At 45.1% G+C, this 25,810-nt stretch overlaps 1 protein-coding gene and 1 long non-coding RNA gene across 2 annotated transcripts in view; one reads left to right on the top strand and one right to left on the bottom strand.

Annotated features, from left to right (window-relative positions):
* Positions 1-3,139: 3,139 nt before the first annotated feature.
* LOC105873057 (uncharacterized) overlaps positions 3,140-25,810 on the bottom strand; it is a 40,987-nt gene continuing 18,316 nt past the window's right edge. Inside the window, exon 5 of the long non-coding RNA XR_012918162.1 lies at positions 3,140-4,706. This is a non-coding gene — a long non-coding RNA (uncharacterized LOC105873057). The remainder of the gene's footprint in view (positions 4,707-25,810) is intronic.
* Positions 15,423-20,709, top strand: S100A11 (S100 calcium binding protein A11). Its single transcript, XM_012767631.2, has 3 exons — positions 15,423-15,515; positions 19,255-19,407; positions 20,379-20,709. The coding sequence occupies exons 1-3, from the start codon at positions 15,513-15,515 to the stop codon at positions 20,538-20,540; spliced, it is 318 nt and encodes a 105-aa protein (XP_012623085.1). The 5' UTR covers positions 15,423-15,512; the 3' UTR covers positions 20,541-20,709.

Raw genomic sequence — 25,810 nt, 5'->3', positions numbered from 1 at the left:
ACAGTAGAAAAGCCAATATTTGTTCTCATCTAGTTAGCTGTTCAACAGGAAGAACTGCATCACACAATAATTTGCAAGAACCTGAATCAATCCCTTTTGCTAAAAAGACATGACATTATTCTTCATCTCTTACAATGTTTATGCACCAAAATTTACTTGATATAGTTCATAGGTGAACAAATGCTAAAGACAAGTGTGTATAAGGTGATTAGAAAGAAATAGACAATGTAGAAATGAAAGCATTCACTGGATTGGCCATTTGAATTGATGTTTTTATAAATCTAAAAAATGAAATGTTTTGTGATATGGAACAAAGAAGATGGTCATCATCTCTTTAAAGAAATAATAAGCCATCAACAAAGCTTTTTAAAGTATTGCATTTTAACAATTCAAGTGCAAGAACCAGAAGTAATGCTAAGCTAGAACCTATTAGAAATGTATTTGAAATCTGGAGTCAGCTATTCACAAGATGGATATGTTCCAGGTTCATGCATAACAGTTGGTGCACAGTTAGTTGGATTCAAATACACTCACACAGACACAAAATAAGCAAATATATGTATATCCTCAAATCTAAAAAATATGGACTAAAAATTTGGGTTTGCTATATCTAAATTCTTATAATTTCTAGTAAAGTTATTTTTACTATTCTCACTTCTACAAATTATTTATAAAATGATTCAAAGGATAGATAGATGGATAACAAATTTAAAAAGGGGGTCCACTGTACCCAAATGGTAAATGGTGATGATTATTTTTCCTGGTTTACTGAGGTTAACCGTTAGCGGTCTCATGGGATTCCTTGCTAACTAAGTTCCTCACTAGTTGAGGAAGGCTGAAATGGATTAGGTGTCCTCGGTGGGACACTGCCACACCGTCCCACCCCCGCTAAAGGGGTTGCGGGTGGGTGGAGGGAATGAGGCTCCCCCAGCAGCTTCTGGGGCAGGGTTTTCTGGCACTTTTATTGCCCCCAAATATCTGTAACAGGTGGTGCTCATATCTCTAAGTCAGAGATCTGGCTACTGAGGGCCAGGAAACGGAGTGGAGCTTAACAGGGCTGGCCCCGGGCAGGCTCCGCCCAGGGACCCCACAAGCCCTCCCACGCGGTAAAGGAAGGGGCGACTCAGACTGCAGAGGTAGGTGACTCACTTCCTGGGCAGTGGCTGCGAGCCTCTGCTCTGCACCCTGGAATCTCTTCCCACTCAGATCATCAAAACCGCTACAGCTTCCGGCCCGCAGCTCTGTCCCCACCAGCTGGCCTGGAGCGGGGGTGCAGAGGCAGACCTTCCTCTGCAGAGAGGAAATCGGGAGACCGGGTACAGACGGGGCTCCTGTCTGCTCCTCACGCAGCTGACCAGAGCCTTTCGGGGTGCCCGACGTCCCCCTCAGTCCCACACGCACACACTTCGTACCTTGGTACATTGGGTTGGCACCCCGTAGGTGCATAGTAAATATTTACTTTGACTATAATCTTCCCACGCCCACATTAAGGCCCTCTTCAACCTTCTTTCTTTTGTGTTATAATTTTGCCACCTAAAATTCAAAGTGCCTTGCTCTAGAAGGGTATTTGCTTTTTTCCCCTATTCTAGGCAGCACCCACCAAACCACAAGGTGAGAACCCCTATAAAAGTAACTGGAAAGTCACAGACTGTTCTGGCAAAAGGGGTGGGGGCGGGGACAGGAGGGACTGAGAAACAGGTAATTCCTGCTTATGGGGCTGACTGGCTTTTCGGTTTGGCTCCCAATCAAGAGGTGACTATAAACAGAGGGGAATTTTACCAGGTGCTGAGAGGCTCAAAGTGGAGCAAAGGGAGCTCCAGTGGCTCAGCTGTGAAATGAGAAGAGCTGAGGCCACAGGAGCCAGATAAAACAAAGCACCATTCCCGCTGCCACTGCTCCAGAAGTGCCTCACACCTAGGCCAACACACAAGATCCCATCACAACATTTAACTCCTTTGTGTCCATTTGATGTTTGGGGTCTAAGCAGACTTTCTAACTCACAAACTTAAGCAGTGACTTGTTTTCCCTATTGAAAAGTACTAACCTTTGTGGGACCATCTTGCAATATCTGTCAAAATTTTGGGCACAGTGGCTCACGCCTGTAATCCTAGCACTCTGGGAGGCCAAAGCCAAGGCCTGAGGATCATTTAAGTTCATGAGTTCGAGACCAGCCTGAGCAAGAGCAAGACCCCATCTCTACTAAAAATAGAAAGAAATTAGCTGGACAACTAAAATTATATGGAAAAAAATAATCGCTTCTCAGCGTTTTGGCTAAGATCAAGTGTAGGAAAAAGTCAGCCAGGCATGGTGGCACATGCCTGTAGTCCCAGCTACTTGGAAGGCTGAAGCAATAGGATCGCTCGAGCCCAGGAGTTTGAGGTTGCTGTGAGCTAGGCTGACACCATGGCACTCTAGCCCAGGCAACAGAGCAAGACTCTGTCTCAAAAAGAAAAATAATTTTTAAATGCTCATATCCTGGAAACCATTGATTCTACTTTCAGTTTTTCCTCAGGTATACCTATATATATAAATACAGGATTTCTGGAACATCTCTTAGGGGAAAAAAAATGAAACCATCTAGCTGCCTTTCAATAAAAACTCACTATTAGACATTTGATATTATGTCTGTATTATACAAAACTATGTAGTCATTAAGAATAAGGTGGAAATACATTCATTGATAGGTAAAGATGTCCAAAATAGATCAAGTGAAAACAGAGCAAAATGGCAGACGAATGTATGCAGTGTGACATCTTATATGTAAATCAAACAAAACAATTGCACTCATGCATCTTAAAAACAGGGATAGGCCGGGCGCGGTGGCTCACGCCTGTAATCCTAGCACTCTGGGAGGCCGAGGCGGGCGGATTGCTCAAGGTCAGGAGTTCAAAACCAGCCTGAGCGAGACCCCGTCTCTACCATAAAAATAGAAAGAAATTAATTGGCCAACTAATATATATAATATAAAAATCAGCCGGGCATGGTGGCGCATGCCTGTAGTCCCAGCTACTCGGGAGGCTGAGGCAGGAGGATCACTTGAGCCCAGGAGTTTGAGGTTGCTGTGAGCTAGGCTGACGCCACGGCACTCACTCTAGCCTAGGCAAGAAAGCGAGACTCTGTCTCAAAAAAAAAAAAAAAACAGGGATACATTCTAAGAAAGGCATCGTTAGGCGATTCATCATTGTGCAAACATCACAGAGTATATACTTACACAAACCTAGATGGTATAGCCTACTACTGCGGTCCTCAACCCCCATGCCAGCCCAGTACCGGTCTATGGCCTGTTAGGAACCCGGCAAACATCACCACCTGAGCTCCACCACCCCCTACCCACATCCATGGAAAAATTGTCTTCCATGAAACTGGTCCTTGGTGCCAAAAAGGTTGGGGGAACCACTGGCCTACTATACACCCAGGCTGTGTGGCATCTCCCATTGCTCCCAGGCTACAAACCTGTACAGCATATTTCTGTACTGAATACTGGAGGCAATGGTAACACAGTGCTAAGTATTTGTGTATCTAAACGTATCTAAACATAGAAAAGGTACGGTAAAAATGTGGTATAGAAGATAAAAAAAAATGGTACACTTGTACCAAGCACTTACTTACCATGAATGGAGCTTGCAGGACTGCAAGTTGTTTTGGGTGAGTGAGTGGTGAGTAAATGTGAAGGCCTAGGACATGACTGCATACTACTGTAGACTTCATAAACACTGTACACTCAGGCTACACTAAGCTTAGGAAAAATTAATCTTTTCTTTACTAATATTAATAAATTAGCCTTAGCTTGTTGTAACTTTTTTACTTTATAATTTTTTTACCTTTTTTACTCCTTTGTAATTATCACTTAGCTCAAAATACAAGCATATTATGCAGCTATACAAAAATATTTTCTTCATATCCTTAAATTAATTAATTAATTTGTTTTACTATTTAAACTTTTTTGTTAAAAACTAAAACACAAACACACACATTAGCCTTCCTACACAGGGTCAGGATTATCAATATCACTTTCTTCCACCTCCATATCTTGTCCCACTAGAAGTCTTCGGGGATAATAACACACATGAAGTTATCATGTCCTAAAATAATAATGCCTTCTTCTGCAATATCTAAGGGAAACACTTTATTATAAAGTGTTGAAGCACTTGATCTGACAGGCATATCATCAAGAAGAAGAGAAAGGTTGAAATTCACTACCATGGGAGAAAAATTTAGACCATGCAGTCACTACATGCATTCAAATAGTCATTCATTTACATATTCAAGGTTCAAACTGTTATTTGTTGCAGATTGAAAAAAAAAGAGACAGAGAGAGACCTAAGATTTGGCCTCTGTCTTCAAATAGCTTGCAGTCTCTTCCAAAAAAGATGTGCATGTAAATAGATCTATGTTGAGGGCATCTGTGGAGGGTACTCTGGAGACAGGGTTACAGGGTGGGGTAAAGGAGAAAGAAGCTGGGCATGAAAGCCTTCAGAAAGGACAGGATGCCCCACTGAGTTTTAAGGAGAACAACTATGTGTTGTAAGTCCCAGAAACCTAGTTCTAAGCCTGCTTCTCTGCTCCTCCCCAAGTCCTGCAACCCATTTGGGCTTCATCTTCTTTACCTCTAATGTAATCAGCTCCAAGAGTCCAACCCATACAAAATCATTCACTTACCTGACAAATACTTACTGAGTGTCTCAGCGGCCTGCATAACGGAAACCCTGAAATAATAAAAACCCAGAGTGAACAAAGCCACATTGTTACCAGTCTTATAATTCAGGAGCAACCAAAGTTACCTATACATTGGTCAGTGGAGGATAGAGATTCTTAGGTAATGCTGAATGTGGAAATTGTTCTCTTCCTGCCAATGGCCCAGATGTTCCACTATGCCTAAGTGTTACCAGGTTGCAGTGCAAACAATGTGCAGAGAAAGAAAAGCCATTTGCAGGGGCAGGCCACCTCTGCAGACATTCCTTGAAGTGCACTCAACAGAGGGGATAAATCTCCTAGGCTTGAACAGTATTCAAATCTGCAACTGCAAAGTATTGGTGAAGACAGGGCTCAAAGTTTGAACGTTAAGAAATCATAAATGGACTCTGAGACTACCCTGCAAACACTGCATTACAAAAAGAGGTTGAACTTTCGGACATGATAGATCTAGATCATATGACAGGTGGGCAGCAAGGCAAGGAGCAGGGCAGGGAGCGTGGAAGTTCAGGGGAACAAGCAAACCCAGGATGACAAGTAGAGGATCAGGACAGCAATAATTCCTTTGGCCACACCTACCGAAGGAGTTTAGCAAGATTGCTAAGGGAAACAGACTTTCGGTCACCATCAAAATCACACCATATATTATTAATATATACATATCTATCATGGACTTAAGCCTATAAAAGCAAAGTACAGATTTTTTTTTCTAAAGTGTGAAGTTAGTCATTCTCTTCTTCAGCTAAAATAAACATATAAATTCCTTTGAGAAATGTTTACTTTAATTAAGTGGATCCTTTTGACAGCCACGGTCAAGATCATGGTTCCTGGAGCAGGTAAAACAGGTAAGAAGCCCCTCTGAGAGAAGATACCTTAACAAGGCTTACTTCTTTCAGGGTGGGCCACACTTTAAATACAAAAGGAGTAAATGTTAATCATGAATATTTTCCTTGGATCCTGCACATCCAAATTACAGCCCGCCAACTTCCACTGCAGTTTCTCAAGGGAGATGTGCAACATTTCTGTTTATTATTACAAAGTTCAAATACCAAAATCCCATAAGGAATTTTCAGCCTTAATGAATAAGTTGAGCTAAACAATAAAAATTATTTTCGGCTTCAAATCTTTCCTCAAAGCCCTTACCTTAGGCCTTGTCCTTGATATCTAACTAATCCAGTGTCAAAAAAGAGCAAGACACTAGAGAAGGAAACATAATTATTTCCATAATGAAATGGAAATAATTTCCAGTTATCTTTTGCTGCATAACAAACCACCCCAAACTCGGTGGCTTATAAAACAGCTTTCCTCTGCTCCACATGGCACCAGCTAGGGCAGCTCAACTGAGATTAGAGGGTCCACTTCCAAGATAGCCCACTCATATGGCTGGCAGTTTGCTGCTGGCGACCGGTTCCCCTCCACACAGGTCTGTCCACCAGGCAGCTTGAGCTTCCTCACGGCATGGTGGGTGGGTTCCATGAGTGAGTATCCCAAGAGAAAACCACAGAGATGCCATATCACCTTTTCATGTCAAGTCTCAGAAATCATGTAGCATCACTTCTGAAGTAGTCACGAGCCCACTCAGATTCAAGGGGAGGAAACATAGACGCCTCTTGTTGGAAAGATTGCAAATGTCATGTTGTAAGAGAGGGTAGAAGGCAAATATTGTTATGCCCATTTTTAAAAAATACAATCCACCACAGCCCCCCCCCCAACATCCATTCCACTCCAAACAAATTGCCTGAATTAATTAAGGCAATTCTGTCCCTCTGGGTAGCAACTGGTTCAGGGATAGGCAGGACTACACCATTTTGGGTGGCAAGACTCAAGAAAAGCTCAGGGTTTCTGGGAAAGAGAAGCAAGTCCCTCCCCCTTGAACAAGGAAATACATGTCCCTGATGTGCCACCTGCTGCTGGTGGCTATCCTGTGATTACAAAGGCAATGTGGACCACAGGGAAAGACAGAAGAGCCTGTCCCTGATGGTATCACTAAGCTTATGAATCATCAGCCCTGGAGCCTGCTCTGCTGTGGGACTTCCTTTTATGGAGATAATAATTTCATGACTACTTAAGCCAGCTTGAGTCAACTTTCTGTCATTTTCATGCAAAAGCTTTCTAGCTTACTGGAAGGCTGAATCTTGAAAAAAGAAAAAGGAAAATAATAATAAACAAAAGCTTTCTAGCTTATATAATTTCTTCCTAACAACTAGAAACATTGCTGAGCCCATCCCTAGGCTCTGTAAGAGCAGGGGTTGAGGTATGGGGGCCAGAGCAAGATGAAACCAGAGAAAGTAATTGCATTAAAATGTTTAACCCTCAAAAGAGACCACAAGAACCTTTAAATTCTTCATTTTTCACATAAAAGTCCTCATGCCTAATACTAACCCATCACATCCTTGTCCTAGACCCAAAATATGAGCAAGGAGAAGGACTTTCAATGCCACCTAGAAGGTGGGTGGTGCCACCAACAAAAGGTATTGTGGGGATGCTACAGCCTGTCCTCAAGGCACTGGCAGTCTAACAGGGGGAAATGGCACATACTCAAGATAGACTGTATTACATGCCACAAGAAAAATGCAAATAAAGGGCAGTGGTCGATCAATGAAGAGACCAGACTCTTTTTAGTTGGAAGAGATAAGTAATTACAAGCTTCATGGAGAAGGTAGTTTTTGAGTTGAGTCTTCATATAGATAGAATCTGGACATGACAAGTTTGGGAGACCATTCCAGATGGAAGGAAAGAAATCACAAGAACAAAAATCAATAAGTGGGAAATTGTGGGACTCCTACAGGCTGAAAGGTCTTCAAAATGTGACCCAGCACTGGCCAATCAGAACAGCACCCAGGCTGCAGTTCTCCTGGATGCCAGTTAATGCCTGGCTTGACAGAGGGACTCCTCAGGACAAGAGTCCCTCTGTCAAGCCAGGCATTAACCCTTAAGTTAACTGACTATGGGAATCAGGTGGCCTAGGAGAGAGACTGAAGGGGCTGGGGCTTCAGGTGGATGGCACTCAAGGGTCCAAGCAAAAGGCTATTTAGCAAGTGGTAGAAAAGAATTTTAACATTTTAACAACTAGTGTGGCTGGAGACCAGTGAGAATCAGTTCTTAGCAGTAAGAACCAGCTGGAAAATCAACCCTACCCACAGGCAAGAGAGACTAGAGTCATTTGACTCTGGAGTTCACAAGGAATGATGGGAAATAATGAAAAAACAGCTGGAATTAGGCCACAAAGGAGCTTGCATTCCAAGATGAAGAATTTGGCCAAAAAATTAAGTAATACAGATCCGCTGAGAATGTTCTGATGACACAATCGGGTCATGGGTTGGACACGGATCTGACATGGTGTGGTCTCCTCAGAGTGGAAATTTAGCATATATGTGACAACTTGCTGTGGGGTCATTGTGAAAGAAATTTTTTCAACTCTGCTTTAGAACAGATAAAGACCTAAAAAAAAAAAAAAAAAAAAAACTATCAGGGAATACATGAAGGGCTTCCAACCACCAGCACGAAAGATGCCTAGAAAAATATGAAGAAAACTGTAAATGTGGGCAGACAGTGGAGGACCAGCAGGCACAGGGGCTCTGGCTGCTCTGGACAGGCCATGGCAGTAGGACGAGCAAGGCAGTTAACAAGGCCTAGCGATTAGGGCAGAGGAGAGGCAGGATAACAATAATCACCCCCACATCTGCAAGGTGCAGCTTACAAGGCACATTTTCATTTCATCCACACAGCAATACCGGGAGTAGTAATGAACATTTGTACAACACTATACTATTGATAGAGCCCTTTCATATTTATTATCTTTTTGATCATTATCTCTATTATTCACATGAGAAAACTGGAGCTTGGAATTTGAAAAGAGCTTATCTAGTAAGCAACAGAGCTGGAACCGAAACTCAGGCTTTTACGTTCCTTGTCCAGTGTGTCCATTTCACCAGAGTGGCCTCAGAGACTCTAGGGTCATCCCTTAGTGTTACAAATGTGGCCTCAGTGTTCCCAGCAGCAGGGGTCGATTAGGAGAGAAACCTACAGTTCATATCTTCAAGAAGTAAGCCTTCCAGCCCAGGACTCATATAGAAAGAGCCCCAGCCTCAAGCCTGGGTGAACCTCTCCTGATGCAGGGGGCTCAAACAGTTTCTGGAAGGATCCCATTTCTGTTTTTTTAATCAAATTAGATTCAAAGACCCTCAAAGGCAAGAACCAGGGCTTTTTATCTTTGTATCTCAGACCCTAGCACAGAATCTGGTATTCAATAAATACTTGTTGAATAACTTAATGAATAAATAAATACATATAAGACCCTTAGAAATATGTTGAGATTCCCTCCCCTCCCCAAAAAAAATACAGAGAGTCAGACAACTTTTGAAGCAACAATTTATTTAACATTAAGTCATGAATTTTAAATCACACAGAGTTAAACCAGATATTGGGTCTTTCTATGTGCAAGTTGCTATGAATAACACAAAGATGAGCAAGAGAGATCTGTAATCTCAAGGAACTCACATGCTAGCAGAAAAGATAAAACCATTAACATAAATCCCTTTAGTAGAAAGCAGAATATTATATATCTATCTCTCTCACCAAAACAAAAAAAGTTAATATTATGAGAATACAAAGGAGAGGAGGGTGGAGATCCTCAAAGCATCATTGAAGGAGCCATAGAATTTCACCAGAGAAAACTAAAATTAAGAATGTTCCAAATACAGAGAAACTTGAGCAATGGCATAGATGAGAAAGCATAGAGGATTTTTTGGTGATGATTGGTGGTTCCCTTTGGTTAAAGCATAGAGTACATGAAGGAACATGTCAGATAACATTTTGACACTCCCTCCCCAATCTATCATTGCCTCCTGAGACTGTCCTTTCAGGTTATAACCTGCTTCACACTCTCGCACCCCACTCTAACTCCTCTCATCGTGCTGGGTGAGTTCAGCACCCACGGGGCTGACCCACCCAACCCGCCACCCTCACAGCTTCCTAACCTCCTTCAGGCACACTCACCTTAAACTGGAATCATAGCCCTGCTTAAATTCTGGTATCATTTATAAGGGCTCTCCCTACAATATATTAATATTAAACACACTGAAAGATTGGACTATACCAATAACTTCTTACATCTTCAGCTCTCGTCTTCCTTCTTTTCCCCTTAACTTGCTCTTTGATTTCATGGAAACTTCCTGCCCACCCAGTTCCTGTGTCCTCGCTCCTTCCTTCCTTGTTCTGTACTCAATGCTCAATCAAGTGAATTCCTTTCTTACCTACACTCTCAACTCCTTCACTCTTTTGTCCCTTAGTTACATTTCTCTGCATACCCCTAACCATAAACCCATTCCACAACCCTCTCTCTTGAGTCCAGTAGCTAGACTTCCAAGCACACCTGGAAAAAGCCATACAGCACACAATCACACAACTGCGCGGACTAGAGTCAACACAACATTATAGCTTTCTATATAATCTGTAGCTTACACCACCAAGCCATCCTGGGTCATTTCCATTCTCTAGCCCCCTTCCATTCTCTCTGAGATCACAGGACCTCCACAAGTCCCTTACTCCATGCCAATGCCCACTCTGCACCCTACTCAATGCCTATGCCCACTCTGCCCCCTAATCAATGCCTATGCCCACCCTGCACCCTACTCAGTGCCTTTGCCCACTCTGCCCCCTACTCAATGCCTATGCCCTCTCTGCCCCCTAATCAATGCCTATGCCCTCTCTGCCCCCTAATCAATGCCTATGCCCTCTCTGCCCCCTACTCAATGCCTATGCCCTCTCTGCCCCCTAATCAATGCCTATGCCCTCTCTGCCCCCTAATCAATGCCTATGCCCTCTCTGCCCCCTAATCAATGCCTATGCCCTCTCTGGTTCTACCCAATGCCTATGCCCACTCTGCCCCTACTCAGTTCCTATGTCCTCTCTGCCCCCTACACAGTGTCTATGCCCACTCTGTTCCTTACTCAATGCCTTTGCCGGCAGATGTCCTCACTCCTGCTTTCCAGCATCAACACGGGTGTGAGGGAGTACACTCCTCAGCAGCTCTCCCATCACCTGTGCACTGTCTGCAGCCTCCCTCCTACTCTTCTCCCTTTCCACTTCTATGGAATAATTCTGTCCACCCACAACTCCTCTCGGACCTTGCTTTATCATTTATATCCTTTCAGCCCTATACCTTTACCTTTGACTTCTCATTCTTTTAACTCCTTCTCCACAACTTGCAAACTTATTTGAGTTTCTTCTGTATGTTTTTAAATCTTCCTTTGAAGATTGAAAAGGTCCCATCTGGCTGCCACTCCATCTCTCCCTTCACATTCAATATGATCAAATGAGTAATCCACACCCCATCTCCATTCTTCATCTCCTATTCTTTCCTCTAGCCATTGTCATCTTTCTCCCTACCGCTACACTAAACTGCTCTGGCAAAGGTCTCCAAGGACAGAACTGCCAATTCTAGTGGACATGCCCCAGCCTTCGTCATACTCTGCCTCTCTGAAGTCTTTCACCTGTTGACTCCCTCAAGTTTGCAAGTCTCTCATCATGGGCTTTAGCGACACCAGAGAAGTCTCCTCCTGCTTCCCTGATCATTTCTCTTCTTTTGCCTATGCTGGATCTTCCTCCACTTACTCTTTAAATATTGTTCAACGGTGATTGAGCACCGTCAGAACAGAGACTTCACCTGTCTTGTTAACCACTGCAGCCCCTGTTCTTAGATAGCTCTGCTCATATGATGACCCTTCTTACATAACTTCAGAATAAATGACTGAAGGTTGGAAATACTGTAGTGAACAGAGCACCATCTCTGCAGTCAAGCAGCTTCCAGTCCAGTTAGGAAGATAATTAAGTAAAGAGAAAATGACAGTAGGGTGTGGTAAGAATTATGATACCAGGAGCTACAGGAGAACGTAAGGTGTACACAGGACAAGCTTAATTCCTCCAGCATCAAATTGTCCCACTTACATCAGACTCAATATGATGAACATTGAACTATGGTCTTGCCCTAAAACCCCCAAAATGTTACTCACTTTGTATTCTCTATCTTGAGGATGGTACCACCACCCACCCAGTTACCAAGCCAAAGTTTTAGAATTCACCCTTGATGCCTTCTTCTTTCTAACCCCCCACAACCAAACAGTGGCCAAGTTAGGTTGTTTTTGCCTTCTCAGTACTTGCCAATTCCCTCTCCCCAACTCCATGGCCATGCCACCTTGGTTAATGTCTTTTGCCTCTAGTTTCTGTCCTCTCTAGAACATTTTCTGCACTTCCAAAAGTGAGGGGCATTGCATTACTCTCCCACTTAAAAATCTCCAGTGGTTCTTGATAGCTAACCCCCAGATTACAATCCAAGTTTCCAAGTACAGCTCTTAATGATCTGACCCTTATCTCTCCAGTCTCATATCCCACAGCTTCTGCCTCACACTCACCCTCACCTCATACCCTAAAGTCTGGTACTACTGACCCACCTGCAAGTACTGAGAACACACAATGTTTCATCCCCCCTTACTTTTGCCCAAGCCATTGTGTAAAACTTCCTCTGAAGACACTTCTCTGAGTCCTAGGCATTTTACATGAATTAACTCTTCACCCTCACAGCAACTACTATTTTCACCATTTTACAGATGGGGAAACTGAGGCACAGAGTAGATAAATTTGCCAGGGCTCATACAGCTAATACGCTGTGGCACTGGGACTTGAACCCCAGTCTAGTGGCGGAGTCTGGGCCATAAATACTGTGCTATACAGCCTGACTTCACCTTGCTTCACCACCACACCCATCTACCTGGTTAATTCTTATTTATCCTTCAATTCCCAACTCAGGCATCACTTTCTCCATGACAATTTCCCCCCAGAGTGAACCACTCATTTTCTTCTGGCATTGTCATTGTACCTTGGTCACACCCTATTATTATATTTGTCATACTCTATTGTGTCTGTTCAAGAACCAACACAACCCTATACAGAGATCAGGTTGCAAATGAGAATTATTCCGGACTGTGGAAGTTCCCACATTTATTTCCCAAACAGCTCTCCCACTCTCTGTACCTCCTTTCTGTCTCTTGCAATCAATTTACCAGTTCTCACTCGTCCTCAGCTCTTAGCCTGCTTCAGCCTTCACTTTGACTCACTGTTTACCTACTTTGCCAAATCTGCCCTTGCCCACTACCTTTCCTGAACTCTCCCTCCTTTGCCTGATAACCTAGGAATGAACCCCTTTCAGCATGCCCCTGGGGAGGTGCAACCCCAAACAGCCTTTGTGGGGTGGGGTGGATCCCCCAACCTGGTTCTGGACACTTTTACATTTATCTGGTTTAACTCATTTCTCTGGTTTCACTCAAGCTACCTCTAGGGGCTGAGGAGTTATTGGAAGAATAAAAATCTTAGAGAAAATTAGGAAAACTGAACAACTGGGTTCAGAAAGAGCGAAAACGCTACTGAAGTTGGACTGTAGGATCTTTACTCCCAGGGCTCCACCATTTACAAACTCCGCTAATAGCCAAGTAGCCTCTTCTTTAAATTCCGGTTCGTATTTGGCTTATGTCCCCCTCTATTCTATGTATTTCTTCCAAATTTCATCGCTTCTGCTTACTCATGGTGTCTTCTTCATAATTTTTATTTGCCGTGACTTCACAGTTCTCTCTATGCAAATGTTTATCTTCACCTCCTCTAAATGCCTAATTCTCTGTGTCTATTTTCACTTTCCCCAAAACGAGAAGCTGACTGGCCCTAACTTATTTTGTCATGTCATGAAACATCCTCTACTGGCCATCCTGTGGATTGGCAATGCTTCCGTCCAGATCTAACCTCAACCCAGTCAGCTGTGACAGTGGGCACAGGGTCAAATCACGGAAAATGTGCCACCGAGGATGCTCCTCCAACAGAGGCTGTGAGTGAAGTGTTTTCCCTCAAAAAGGACTATGGTGTGGAAGGCCCCATGATTGAGTTATGGAGTAATTTAGACTAATGATTTTTTAAGATTTTTGAATCACAGATTTTTCTAAGAATCAGATGAAAGCTATGGATGCTTGCCCAGAAAAGAATCCTTTATGCAGAAATTTTCACATATAACTTTAGGCTATTAAAGAACCCCAGAAGCTATCCCTGGAACATCCCCCACCATCATAAAGTCTATCCAGAGACCTCCTCAAGGACAGGCTCTATGTCATATTCATGTTTGTATTTCCAGTGACTAGCACTGGGCTAGGCACATAGTAGACTCCCAAAAATGTCTGTTGAATGAATAAGTCAAGCAATTAATTAATTAAGGTTTAAGAGGTTATTCAGAGCCACACAGAGGCTAAGAAGTTCAGATTTGATATAAAAGGAGTTGGAAAACCATTTTGTTTGTTTCTTTTGTTGTGTTGTGTTTTGGTTTTAAGTAGGCAGGAACACATTAGGGAAATGTGTTTTTAGCAGTCAATAGAACAGACTGAAGGGGAAGAGACCAGTTAGGAAAGTGGAGGAAAGAGGGAATGAAAACTAAAACTAGAACAGTGGATGTGGGAATAGAAAAAATGAGGGACAGATGCAAGAGAGAGTATAAAAATAAAACTGATTATTACCTGGCATTTGGTAAGAATTGGGGGACAAAAAGAGATTTAGAGACAAAATGTGGTTCTAATGTTCTCAAGGAGGGAAACTGGAAGAATGGCAGTACCATCAGCAGAGATGAAGAAGCCAAGAGAGATACAGATTTAGGGAAAGTGAATTATTCTTGAGGTATTGAGCCAGAAGTGCAGGTGGGACTTTAAAGTGAATTAATACACAAGCAACTGAAAATGAGGGCCTGGAGTAACAGCTGACAGGGAGATTTGTCTTCTGTTGGGGGGAGGAGGGGTGGTGACCAGCTGCAGCTACCAGAGCAGAGTCACACAATGCCAGGCAGCCCGTTGTCTCTCACTCCCATCTACTCTGCAGTTTTTGGAGCCCTTTCAAAGTCATCATTGCGTGTGACACGAAATGTGACCAGAAAGGCCTCCAAAAGAAACGAGAAAGGCCTACTTCATGACCTATTTACAGATTAGGAAATGGAAGCTCAAAGAGGTGAAGGGTCTTGTCAAAATTATTGCAATGAAGTAAAAGATGCAGAATTAGAACCCAGAGAGCCTCTGGTTCTTAATAAAACTCTAAAACTACTAGCTCTATTGCAAACTGCATGTAGATAAATTTCTTACTAGTTTTAATTGCAGTAGTTTGGGTTTCCGTTTTTTTGTTGTTTTGTTGTTGTTGGGTTTTTTTTTTTGTCTCTCTCAATGCAGAGAAAAGTTTGAGAGAAGGGTGGTAATAGTCCCTTGACGATAACCACCACTGTCTACACTATTAAATATCTGCAGTTTGGAGTAGTAGTAGATAGCCTGGGCCTCTAGAGAACTTCTCTACAATTAAGACGCACACACTGTATTCACAGCCCCGTTTCTAAAAGGGACCTTTTCTGCCACCTGAATATCCAGAATGAACTCATACATAGAGAAGACCCACGGACATGGACAGACAGGCTTCCTAAAGACCACTAAGCACAACTTTTAATTCTGAAAAGCCAAAACTCTTCAAGAGTCACAGGCCGAGGAGAGAGAGATCGTTTAGGTCTCAGAAGGGAGCGCGGGTGCGCGTGGGTTTCGAGGCGCAGCTGAGCGCCGGCGTGGAGCGCGGCGGGCGGGCGGGGCGGCCCGGCGGGGCTTGTGCAAGGCTGGGCTGGGCTGGGCTGGGCTGGGCTGGGCTGGGCTGGGCGTGGGCGGCCCGGGGAGAGGGGGAGAGGCTCCCGCCCGCCCGCCCCGCGCTCACAGCTCTCCGCGCCGCTCCCAGCCGCAGCCTCCCGTGCCTCGCTCAGCTCCAGCATGGTAAGCCTCACTTTTCATTTTTCTCCCTGTTAAATGAAAAGAAAAAAAGCAACAGCTTACTTTCCACCGGGCTTTATCTTTGATGCACGTGTGGACGTGGCGGGACGCAGAGCAGGAAATGCAAACCTTGCGGGAGGGAGCTGCGGAAGAGAGGGTGAAAGAAGCCCTAGAATTATACCCGTAACGACCGCCTAGGGGTGCAGCGGAGGTTCCCTGGCCTGGCCAGTCTAGATAAGGTCTGGGCCTGCGGGGAGGAAGTCCACGCGGCGGCCGGCTGGGCCTGGGCACCGAAGCCACCCCGCCCCGCCGCCCGCAGGGTGGAGCCCCCTCGCCAGTTCCCGGGCCCCCGGAGGGAATGCAACCGGAATGCAACCGATGGGGTGACACTCTTGGGTTATGCTTGAAGCCCCTCGTCACCGGTCTCCCAGGAGGCAAGGGAAGCCTGGGACGGAAGCTAAAGACAGCCGGTTGGAATTCTGTGAGGCGTCACTAGTTCTTTCTGCAGGCCAGAAAAGTCACTTTCGTCTGAGTCCCAGGGAAAATCAAAGTTTCAGTAAGCCACAGGCAAAGGGCCAGGGCACGAAGCGCCTGAAACCGAAGCCTGTAGCGGAACCGCAGCCAAGAATGTGGGAGGAGCCGGGCCCCAGCCTAGCCCCGTCCCTCCCTCCTCTTCCTCTTACCCCACCATCTTTGCAGGCACTCCCTCCAGGACCTGTCTTTCTCCTCTCAACTCCTTCCTTCCCCGCGTTGAACGCCCTGTCTTTTCCGTTAACGCACCTCCAAAATCTCCCAGTTTCTTTACCTCTCCTCAGTGAAGGGGGTCGGCAGACTTTGGGCGCCGGGCCAAATCGGGTTTCTGCCCACAAACTTAAGAATGGCTTAAAATTTGTAAATGGGTGAAAGAAAAATTTTTTTAAAAAAGAATAATACTTTGTGACATGTGAAAATTATATATGACAACCGAACTTCGGCGTCCATAAATAACATTTTATTGGGACACCGCCACGCCCTTTCACTTGCGTATTGTCTGGGGTGACTGGAAAGGAAGGTGTTGGTTAAGAATGAGAACTGCTGGCCGGGTGCGCAAGCCTGTAATCCGAGCACTCTGGGAGGCCGAGGCGGGCGGATTGCTCGAGGTCAGGAGTTCGAAACCAGCCTAAGCAAGAGCAAGATCCCCTCTCTACTATAAATAGAAAGAAATTAATTGGCCAACTGATATATATATATATAAAATTAGCCGGGCATGGTGGTGCATGCCTGTAGTCCCAGCTACTCGGGAGGCTGAGGCAGAAGGATTGCTTGAGCCCAGGAGATTGAGGTTGCTGTGAGCTAGGCTGACGCCATGGCACTCACTCTAGCCTGGGCAACAAGCGAGATTCTGTCTCAAAAAAAAAAAAAAAAAAAAAAAAAAGAATGAGAACTGCAATACTTGAGTCTTTTTTTTTATGGTTACTTCTTTTTCATATTCCTTTTTTTTCCTTCACATATGGAGTGCTAAGCTGTGTTTTTAAAGTTATTTCACCGTATCTGTCGTTTTCTCCTTGCTATCAAGGTCCTCACCAGATAAAACTACTATGAGGGTTCAGTGAGGTAGGGTCCAGGAGACCGCTGGATCTCCTGTCCTTCAGCCACTGTTCCACCTTGGGCAAAGCCTTTCCGTCTCCAAAGTTCCCTGGAGCTCTACAAATTACGCAATTCCATTTTAGTAATTTGATAATTGTGTTTCTTTCACTTTGCAGAATTGGGGGGGCGGGGGGGGGCGCGAAGGGAGTGCGGGGCAATGGGCGAATGCAGAGATTTTAATTTTTTCCATGTGGCTGATAACAATAGCAACAGTTTCATACACTTTCTCAGAAAGCAAATAAAAAAAAATAGCAACAGTTTTTAAAAGATAATGATCATCTAAATTACATCAAGACTGATGTTAAGGAGAAAAAAATGTAAAGCAGAGAGGTACTTTGGAACTAGAAAATCAAAACTATCTGGATTCTGCAGAAAAGGGGGCAGGGGACGCATCTGTAGTTTTAGAAAAAGCTCACAAAGCCCGAGCTACTCAGCCTGGAACCTTCTCCCCTACCAGCCAGCCTTCTTCCTGTCATCTGATATATTAGTAAGACAGTGAGATTTTAGTCCTGATAAGAAAAGCATGTTGTAATAGGACAAACACATCTGCTTCTAGGCTATGGTATTGGGTTTCTCTCCCCAAGCCCCTGAACTTACCAAAACTTTTCCTTAAGAAAAAGTTCTCTTTAGGGAAAGAAAAAGAAAAAAAAAAACTCAGTATGATTCTTGGGAAAGGATCCACCTCTGGAAAGGCTCGGGGGCCCTGAGTGCTCCAAGATGCAATCAATGGGAGGCAGGCATCTCGGTTAGGTGGGTAAAGCGCAGAGCGGCAGAGAGGAGTGTAAAGGCTGAAGGAGGGACAGAGACCACCCTTAACAATCAGATGTCATGAGGGCATCTCCAAGATGATACAGATGCTGTGATGGGGGGGGGGAGAAGGGTGGGTGGGCCAGGTGGGGTGGCCACGTGCTTGTTGGTTCCCCCTCTGTCTCCCCAGCAACCCGCCCCCCCCAATCTGTGTAACTAACTAAGGGCACCGCACGTGCGAATCGCTGAGCCAGAAAGCCTCTAGCTCTGGGTTCCAGGAAGTTCATACTAAGAACAGATTAAAGGCTAAACGCTAAGTTGCAAACGTCACCATCCAAACATAAATCATTGTTAATACCGGACATGAAAAGAGGAAGGGTGTGGCCAGGCCCGTTTCCCAGACAACCTGCAGTTGCTGCTCGTGTCCACGAGGGGGGGGGCAACAGCCTCACATTTGTGGGACCCGGGTCCTGGTTGGAATGGCCGGCAGGCTCCGCCCCCACGGAATTCCCTTGAAGAATTCTGCTATGAGGAAAGAATTTGAATCTCCTGCTCTAGAGATGCTGTGTGAGCCGCAACCGAAGAGCCTCCATATGAACCTTCCTGGTTTGAAGCGATCCCTAGAGAAGTTCCGCCGGCCCCTCCTGGGGAATTAGTGGCACCTGGAGGTGGGAGGTGGCGCTGCTGAGGACTACAGAAAGGCACCTGCGACCCAGGTTCTAGAGCTGGCTCTGCCTTGTAGATTCCCTTCTCATACTTCAGTCTCCTCACATCTAAAATTAATGTTTCCTAACTCTCAAATATGAAAGCCATTTTTGAACATCTGAAACGTTCTCAGCTCTCCCGTGCCATACACAATGACAGCTATGCTTTCTGTTTTCTGTAAGAAAATATGTGAGTCCCAGGAATTCAGTATTGCTTTAAAAACAACTGGCATTTGATTCATCACAAAGCCTCTGTACACTCTTAGAAAATAGGAAAATATTTAAGAGAGTGCTTGGTGTGCATATGGGTTTGTGGATACGGAGTTACACATATATTTATATACACCTTCTAAGAATATCAGTAATTTATGTTCCTCCACCCCACATCGAGGCAGTTTGCTGCTTTCAAACATACCCTCAATGCTCCATATTTACCCTCCATATGTTTCATCTGGAATAAACATGTGAGGAGAGGTGGGAAGGAAGCTGACAGAATGTGACTTTATGTGTTTATCTTGGAACCCCCCAGCCCCCTGAAAAATGATCCAGTCTTATAGGAAACTGCTGTGACCCAAAGTGAGGAAACAAGATTCTCTGGAGGGTTCTCCAGCATCCAGCCTTTGACATCTTGCCTTTGTCTGAGCCCTGCATTTTTTTCTCCAAAGGCAAAAATCTCCAGCCCTACAGAGACTGAGCGGTGCATCGAGTCTCTAATTGCTGTTTTCCAGAAGTATTCTGGAAAGGATGGCTTCAACTGCACTCTCTCCAAGACTGAGTTCCTAAGCTTCATGAATACAGAACTGGCTGCCTTCACAAAGGTACTGGTCCCAGCCTTCCCCTATCCCCAGGCTACTCACAGCATGAAACAAGCCCCTGGCAGAACGGCCAAGAATGGCAGACCAACAACTGACTCCTCACACTCCTGCCTCCTTTGCACTCACTCCAAGCCAGGCCATCCACAGAACAGCCCAGGCAGAGGCCTAGCCCAGCCCTAGGCCTCAGAGTGATCTCTGAATGACTATTAAAGGGCCTTTGCTTCTGCTTTTCTTTGAATTAAGATCTATTTTAAAGATCAAAGTGTTCAAACTGCATGGCATAGGGAATAGTGATTTGTTTTTCCATTTAGGGAGAGAAGTATATGAAATGCTATATGACATAATAGAATCATTTTCTAATTTCATTCTTCCACCCCAAAGGGTCTAAGGCAGCCCTGTCCAATAAAACCGTCTGCAGTGGTAGAAATATATATCTGCACTATCCAATATAGTAGCCACCAGCCACATGTACTTGCTGAGCACTTGTAACAGGGCTAGTGTGGCCAAGGAACTGAGTTTCTAAATTAATTAACTTCAATTTAAATGTAAATAGCGACATAAAACCAGTGGCTATAAGCATGTGCATGTGTTGGGAGGTCCAAGGAGTGGAGGAAGAGGCTGGTTAGGCAGGGCCTATGCCCTCTTTCTACCTGAAATCGTTCCACTTTTGCACAGTTTGCATATTGTAGTTGTGTGGAACACTTGAAAGAAATGTTCCACTGACTCTACAAAATTAAATAACCCCTAATGTCATAGAAAGAACCCTGGACCAGGAGCAAGAAAACGTTGGTTCAAACCCCAAGTCTTCCCCTTAGGCAGATCACTTCACCTCTTTGAGTCTGTTTGTACATCTGGAAGACAGGAGTATTAACAGTCCCTATCCTGTACCTGACACTCCTTTGAGAATAAAATGTAGCAACATATTTGAAAGCACCCCAAACAATGCAATAAAAAGATTATTATTATCTTTGCAGAACCAGAAGGACCCTGGTGTGCTTGACCGCATGATGAAGAAACTGGACCTCAACTGTGATGGGCAGCTAGATTTCCAAGAATTCCTTAATCTTATCGGTGGCATAGCCGTGGCTTGCCACGACTCCTTTCTCAAGGCCGCCCACCCCCAGAAGCGGATCTGAGTACCCCACAGGCATGGCCTCCAAACCCAGCCCCTTTCCTTCCAGCCTCCCAGCCATCATCCCCTCCTCTCAGCCCACACGTCCCCTGAGCACAGCACACCCACCGCCCCATGCAGGCCTCACCTGCACGTACTAATAAAACAGTGTCATTTTTTTTTTTAAACAGAAACTGGAAAGTAAGTGAATTTGTGCAAGGGAGGGTGGAGAGTGGGAGGAATGTAAATAAGGTGGATGGAAGCTGTCACCAGGAGCTGATAAGTAAATGGTAAAAATGCATCTCGGGTGTACATAGAATCATGACTAATGATACAGCCAGAATCATCTCTAAATTACTCAGACTGATGGGGACATGTCGCTTACTGTCATTATTTACTCATGAAATATCTATCCACCCCTATGACAGGCACTGTCATAGGCCCCAAGGAGACAACCAGCAAGACAGACAAGGTCTTGCCTTCACTGAGTGTAATTTCTAGTCAGGGAATGAATAAACAAAGGACTATCAGAGTGTGATAAATGGTAGGAAAAAATTTTTTTAATTATGTTAGATATTAACGGGGCTGGGGAGGGCCCTATTTTGAGGAGATGACATTTGTACCGATGGAGGTGGCCGTTTGAGGAGAAGGAACAGGAAGGGCAAAAGTCCTCAGGTGTGAAGGAGCTGAGGTGTTTGAGGAATAGCAAGGAGGCTAGTGTTGCCAAGGTCTGTGTTTGGCTTAAGCTAGTGTTAACATTAGTTTTCCCTTTCTAAAGCCTCTGATAAAGCAGCAGGGAGAGCCCAGAAAGAAGGTAAGAAGACTGACCCAGAGTTAAAGGTGCCTGATTAGAGAGCAGGAGAGGCAGGTTTCAGCAGTATGCAGTCATCCGTAAGAAGCATGGCGAGAAAGTGATGTGTTTCTAGAAAATCTCTGATTCCTTATCCATCTATATAAGTTTTCACTAATTAGTAAAAATCTCTCTGGATCACAGTTTATACTTTCCTAAATTAAGTGGAATGCCTTAGACTATTTCTGAGGTAATTTTTTGACTCTGACATTCCAAATTGAAGGCCAGTCCCTCAGGCTAGCAAGTCCCAAATTTTTTGAGCTGAATTGTAGCTACATCTTGAATGAGTTCCTTGATTCATCAGCAGCGCACAAGAGGGAAAAATCTGTAGTCAGTAGAAGTCTCTATATTATTCCCTTGGCAGGTGCACCATTTTTGGAATAAAAGGTGTCATGATCCCAAAGAACACCGAGCCAGGGAAGAGCTGGAATAATATCAAGTACCCTAAGGTTATGTACTGTTTGCTATTCTACCAAGAAATCACTGGCCTTGGCTTTAATACACCAGGATCAAGGGGACTAGCCAGGAAATCCTTACTTGCTTGGTGCCCTCAGGTTTTGATAAGATCCAATCACTACCAAGCATCTAACTCAAGATTCAAATCAGCCCCCATGGAGGGGCCCCTATAAGCACAGTGAGTGGAAGAGAGAGACACCAGGAGGAGGGGTTGGCTTGGGGAGGAGGTGATGAGCTCAGTGAGGGAGTGTTGTGTTGGTCTGGTTGGTAATGCCCAGTGGGCATTCAGAATTTGAGTCTGGAGAAAGGGTCTAGCTTGGGAAGCAGAGGAAGAGAGAGAGAGGAGGGCCTGGAGGTGTGCCCATGGTTGGGGTGATGGGGCAGCAAGAGGAAAGAGACTCAAAAGGGAATGAAGGAGAGCCTAAAGATGAAGCAGCAGAGTTGACAGAACCTTAGGAGAAGAGAACATGATTAGGAAGGCAGAGCTGGTGAACCTCATCCAGCATTACCATCCTTTGAACACCCATGCTCCTTTGGTCCATGCGCAACACCCCCTCGTTTCTCACACTCTCCCCGGGGATGTTGTCCACACCAGGGTTTTCATTTACTACTATAGGACAATGGCCACTCACATTTATCTCCACAGCTTAGTTCTAGCTCCCAAGCTTCAAAGCTGCCTCCTAGATGTCTGTACCTCAAATAATACATGTATCTTTTTTTTTTTTCATGTATTGAACTTTTACTCATAACCACCATTCCATGTATCAGACAGAGGGGAATGAAGAAGGCAGAGAAGATTCTGGTCCTCAAGAAGCTTCTAGAGTTCATCATATTCCAAACTGCACTTGTCATCTTCCCAATCCCCCCAGGTCACCCTCCCCCTCCCCCAACTGTGCCCCATCTCGGGAAATGGCACCTCCCCTCAGCTGGCGCCCCGCCAGAAACCTGGAAGTCAGCCATGACTCCTCGTTTTCCCTTCTGCCTCACATCCAACCAAATCCCAAGTCCATTTGATTCTCCACCCAAATATACCCTGAATCCATCCCCAGCCGCCCCTGTCCAGCCCAATAAGACCTCTCAATCCTGCAGCAGCTCCCTGAGTGTCCCCATGCCTCTGGCTTTGCCCTCTCCAGTCCGCCCCCACCTTGCTTCGGCCTCTGGTCTGGTCGCACTCCAGCTTCAAGCCCTTCAGTGGGCTCCCCAGGGCTCTCGAGCACGTGAGGCCCAGCCACCTCCCTTAGCTTGCCACCCCAGCTTACCTCCTTCCCCGCCACCACCCAAAATGCGCCTGTAAATTCCAACCACACCCAGCTTGTTTGGTTCCCTCAACACACTGGGCTTTTCTCACGTCCTGGCCTGAGCCCTCTGCTGGAGCCCTGAACCCCCGTCACCACACATGTACCCACTGACCCTTCACATCCCAGCCTAGATGGGTTTTCTCCAGGAGACTGTGTTGGACCCCTTAGCTGGGATGAGGTGGCCCCCCACATGCCATCCTGCCCTGTGCCTCTGTCCCCACGGCACTCACACTGACCGGCTGTCTGTGTGGGTAAAGTGTGTGTCTGCCTTGCTTACTGTCGTGTCCCTATCCCTGGCACAGTGTCTGCGACATCAGAGAGACTCCAATATTCACCGCATGATGGCACAGTCAGGAAGGATGAATAGAAGCCTGCTGGGAGGGCCAGTGACCAGCAGGGAAGAAGTTTCGGCAGATGGTGAGGGCACACATTAGAACGTATGGTGTCCAGGGCTGAGTGGTGAGCAAGGAAACAGAAGCTTTGGGTGTAGACACGTACAAAAACACAATAATGTTGCCCAAAAGGAAATATCTAAGGCAGCAACTTGAGGGTGTGGAAGTGTGGGGAGTGTTTTGCTTTGTTTTAATTTTTTGGCTGGAGACTAGAGAATGCTTTTAGAGAAAGATGATACATTTGAGAAAATTTCAGATGTTTGGAATGACTGTTCTATGGGTTGTAAGGGGACCAGACAAATTGTCTTTTAAGAATTACAATTGCGTGTTACCTATGTATTACTGTGCAACAGATTGCCACAAGCTTAATGATTTAAAACAATGCAGTTTCACTATCTCACAGATTCTGTGAGTCAAGAGTCTGGATGTGGCTTAACTGGGCTCTCTGCCTCAGGGCCTCTCAAAAGACTGCAGTCAAGGTGTCTTCCAGGGCTGGGGTCTCATCTGAGGCTCAACTGGGAAAGAACCGCTCCCAAGCTCAGGTGGTTGTTGGCAGGATTCAGTTCCTCGAGGGCTGTTAAAAGGGGGACTTCAGGCCGGGTGTGGTGGCTCACGCCTGTAATCCTGGCACTCTGGGAGGCTGAGGCAGGAGGAGGCTGAGGCAGGAGGATTGCTTGAGGTCAGGAGTTCAAGACCAGCCTGAGCAAGAGTGAGACCCCATCTCTACTAAAAAAAAAGAAGAAAAAAAAGAAAGAAATTACCCGGACAACTAAAAATATATAGAAAAAATTAGTGGGACATGGTGGTGCATGTTTGTAGTCCCAGCTACTTGGGAGGCTGAGGCAGGAGGATCGCTTGAGCCCAGGAGTTTGAAGTTGTTGTAAGCTAGGCTGACACCACAGCACTCTAGCCTGGGCAACAGAGTGAGACTCTGTCTCAAAAAAAAACAAAAGGGGACTTCACCTTGTAACTGGCTGCTGTCATAGGCATCCCCAGTCCCTTGCCTAGTCAGCCTGTCCATGCTTGTTTCATTAAAGTGTGCAAGCTGAGAAGGTAATAGAGAATCTGCTGGCAAGATGAAAGACACAGTCCCATATAACCAAGGCATGGAAGTGGCACGCCATCACCTTTGCTGTATTCTATTGATTAGAAGAAAGTTGTAGGTCCTGCTCACACTCAGGGAGAGGGGATTACAGAAGAGTGTGAATATGGCCGGGCGCGGTGGCTCACGCCTGTAATCCTAGCACTCTGGGAGGCTGAAACGGGTGGATTGCTCAAGGTCAGGAGTTGGAAACCAGCCTGAGCAAGAGCAAGACCCCGTCTGTACTAAAAATAGAAAGAAATTAATTGGCCAACTAAAAATATATATAGAAAAAATTAGCCGGGCCTGGTGGCACATGCCTGTAGTCCCAGCTACTCGGGAGGTTGAGGCAAAAGGATCACTTGAGCCCAGGAGTTTGAGGTTGCTGTGAGCTAGGCTGATGCTACGACACTCTAGCCGGAGCAACAGAGTGAGACTCTGTCTCAAAAAATAAAAATAAATAAATAAATAAGAGTGTGAATATGAGGAGGGGGTATTACTGGGAGGCATCTTAGCATTTACTCACCACAAGCTGTATAGCAAGAATTTAAGAGTAGGGATACCTCTCAGAATGGGAACACTGACATATAGGAATGGGAAGAGAGTTACAAGGATGTTCCCTGACCCTATATTCTACCTTCCTTCTTCCTGTCACTTGACAAACTTTTCAAAAGAGCAGACTACCTATACTGCCTTTACTTCCTGATCTACCTTTTAACACCGCCCCCTCCCAAAAAAAAAAAAATGATTTTGATGCAGGTAATCTATAGACCACACTTTGGGAAATTCTTCTCTACTCATTTTCTCTGGGTAACCTCCAAACTCCTGGCTTTGGTTTATGTACTGATGGCTCACAATTCTATATCCCTAGCTGAAATCTCTCTCTAGAATTCCCAGTTCATCTATTTAACCTGACATCTCCACCTGGCTGTCTGTCCCACAGCTAGGATTCTTCTTGTTACAAGTGATAGAAAATTCAATTCAAATTGTCTTAAGCAAAAGCAAGAATTTATTGACTCACCCAGCTGAACAATCAAGGGACAGCCTTAGCTTTAGCACAGCTCTAGGAGCTGGTGTCTTTTCCTAAATTTCTCCGCTCTATTTCTACAATGTTGGCTCCATTCTCAGTGGAGCCTTTCCCTGTGGTCTTGTGATGGCTACTGGCATTCCAAGGGCTATAAACTTTCAGATTAGAATCCACTGGGAAGGAGGAAAAAA

This window comes from Microcebus murinus, chromosome 2 (assembly GCF_040939455.1).
Source record: "Microcebus murinus isolate Inina chromosome 2, M.murinus_Inina_mat1.0, whole genome shotgun sequence".
NCBI classification, from domain to species: domain Eukaryota; kingdom Metazoa; phylum Chordata; class Mammalia; order Primates; family Cheirogaleidae; genus Microcebus; species Microcebus murinus.
Note: the sequence above shows the minus strand (reverse complement) of the source record. Positions and strands in the feature narration are given on the sequence as shown.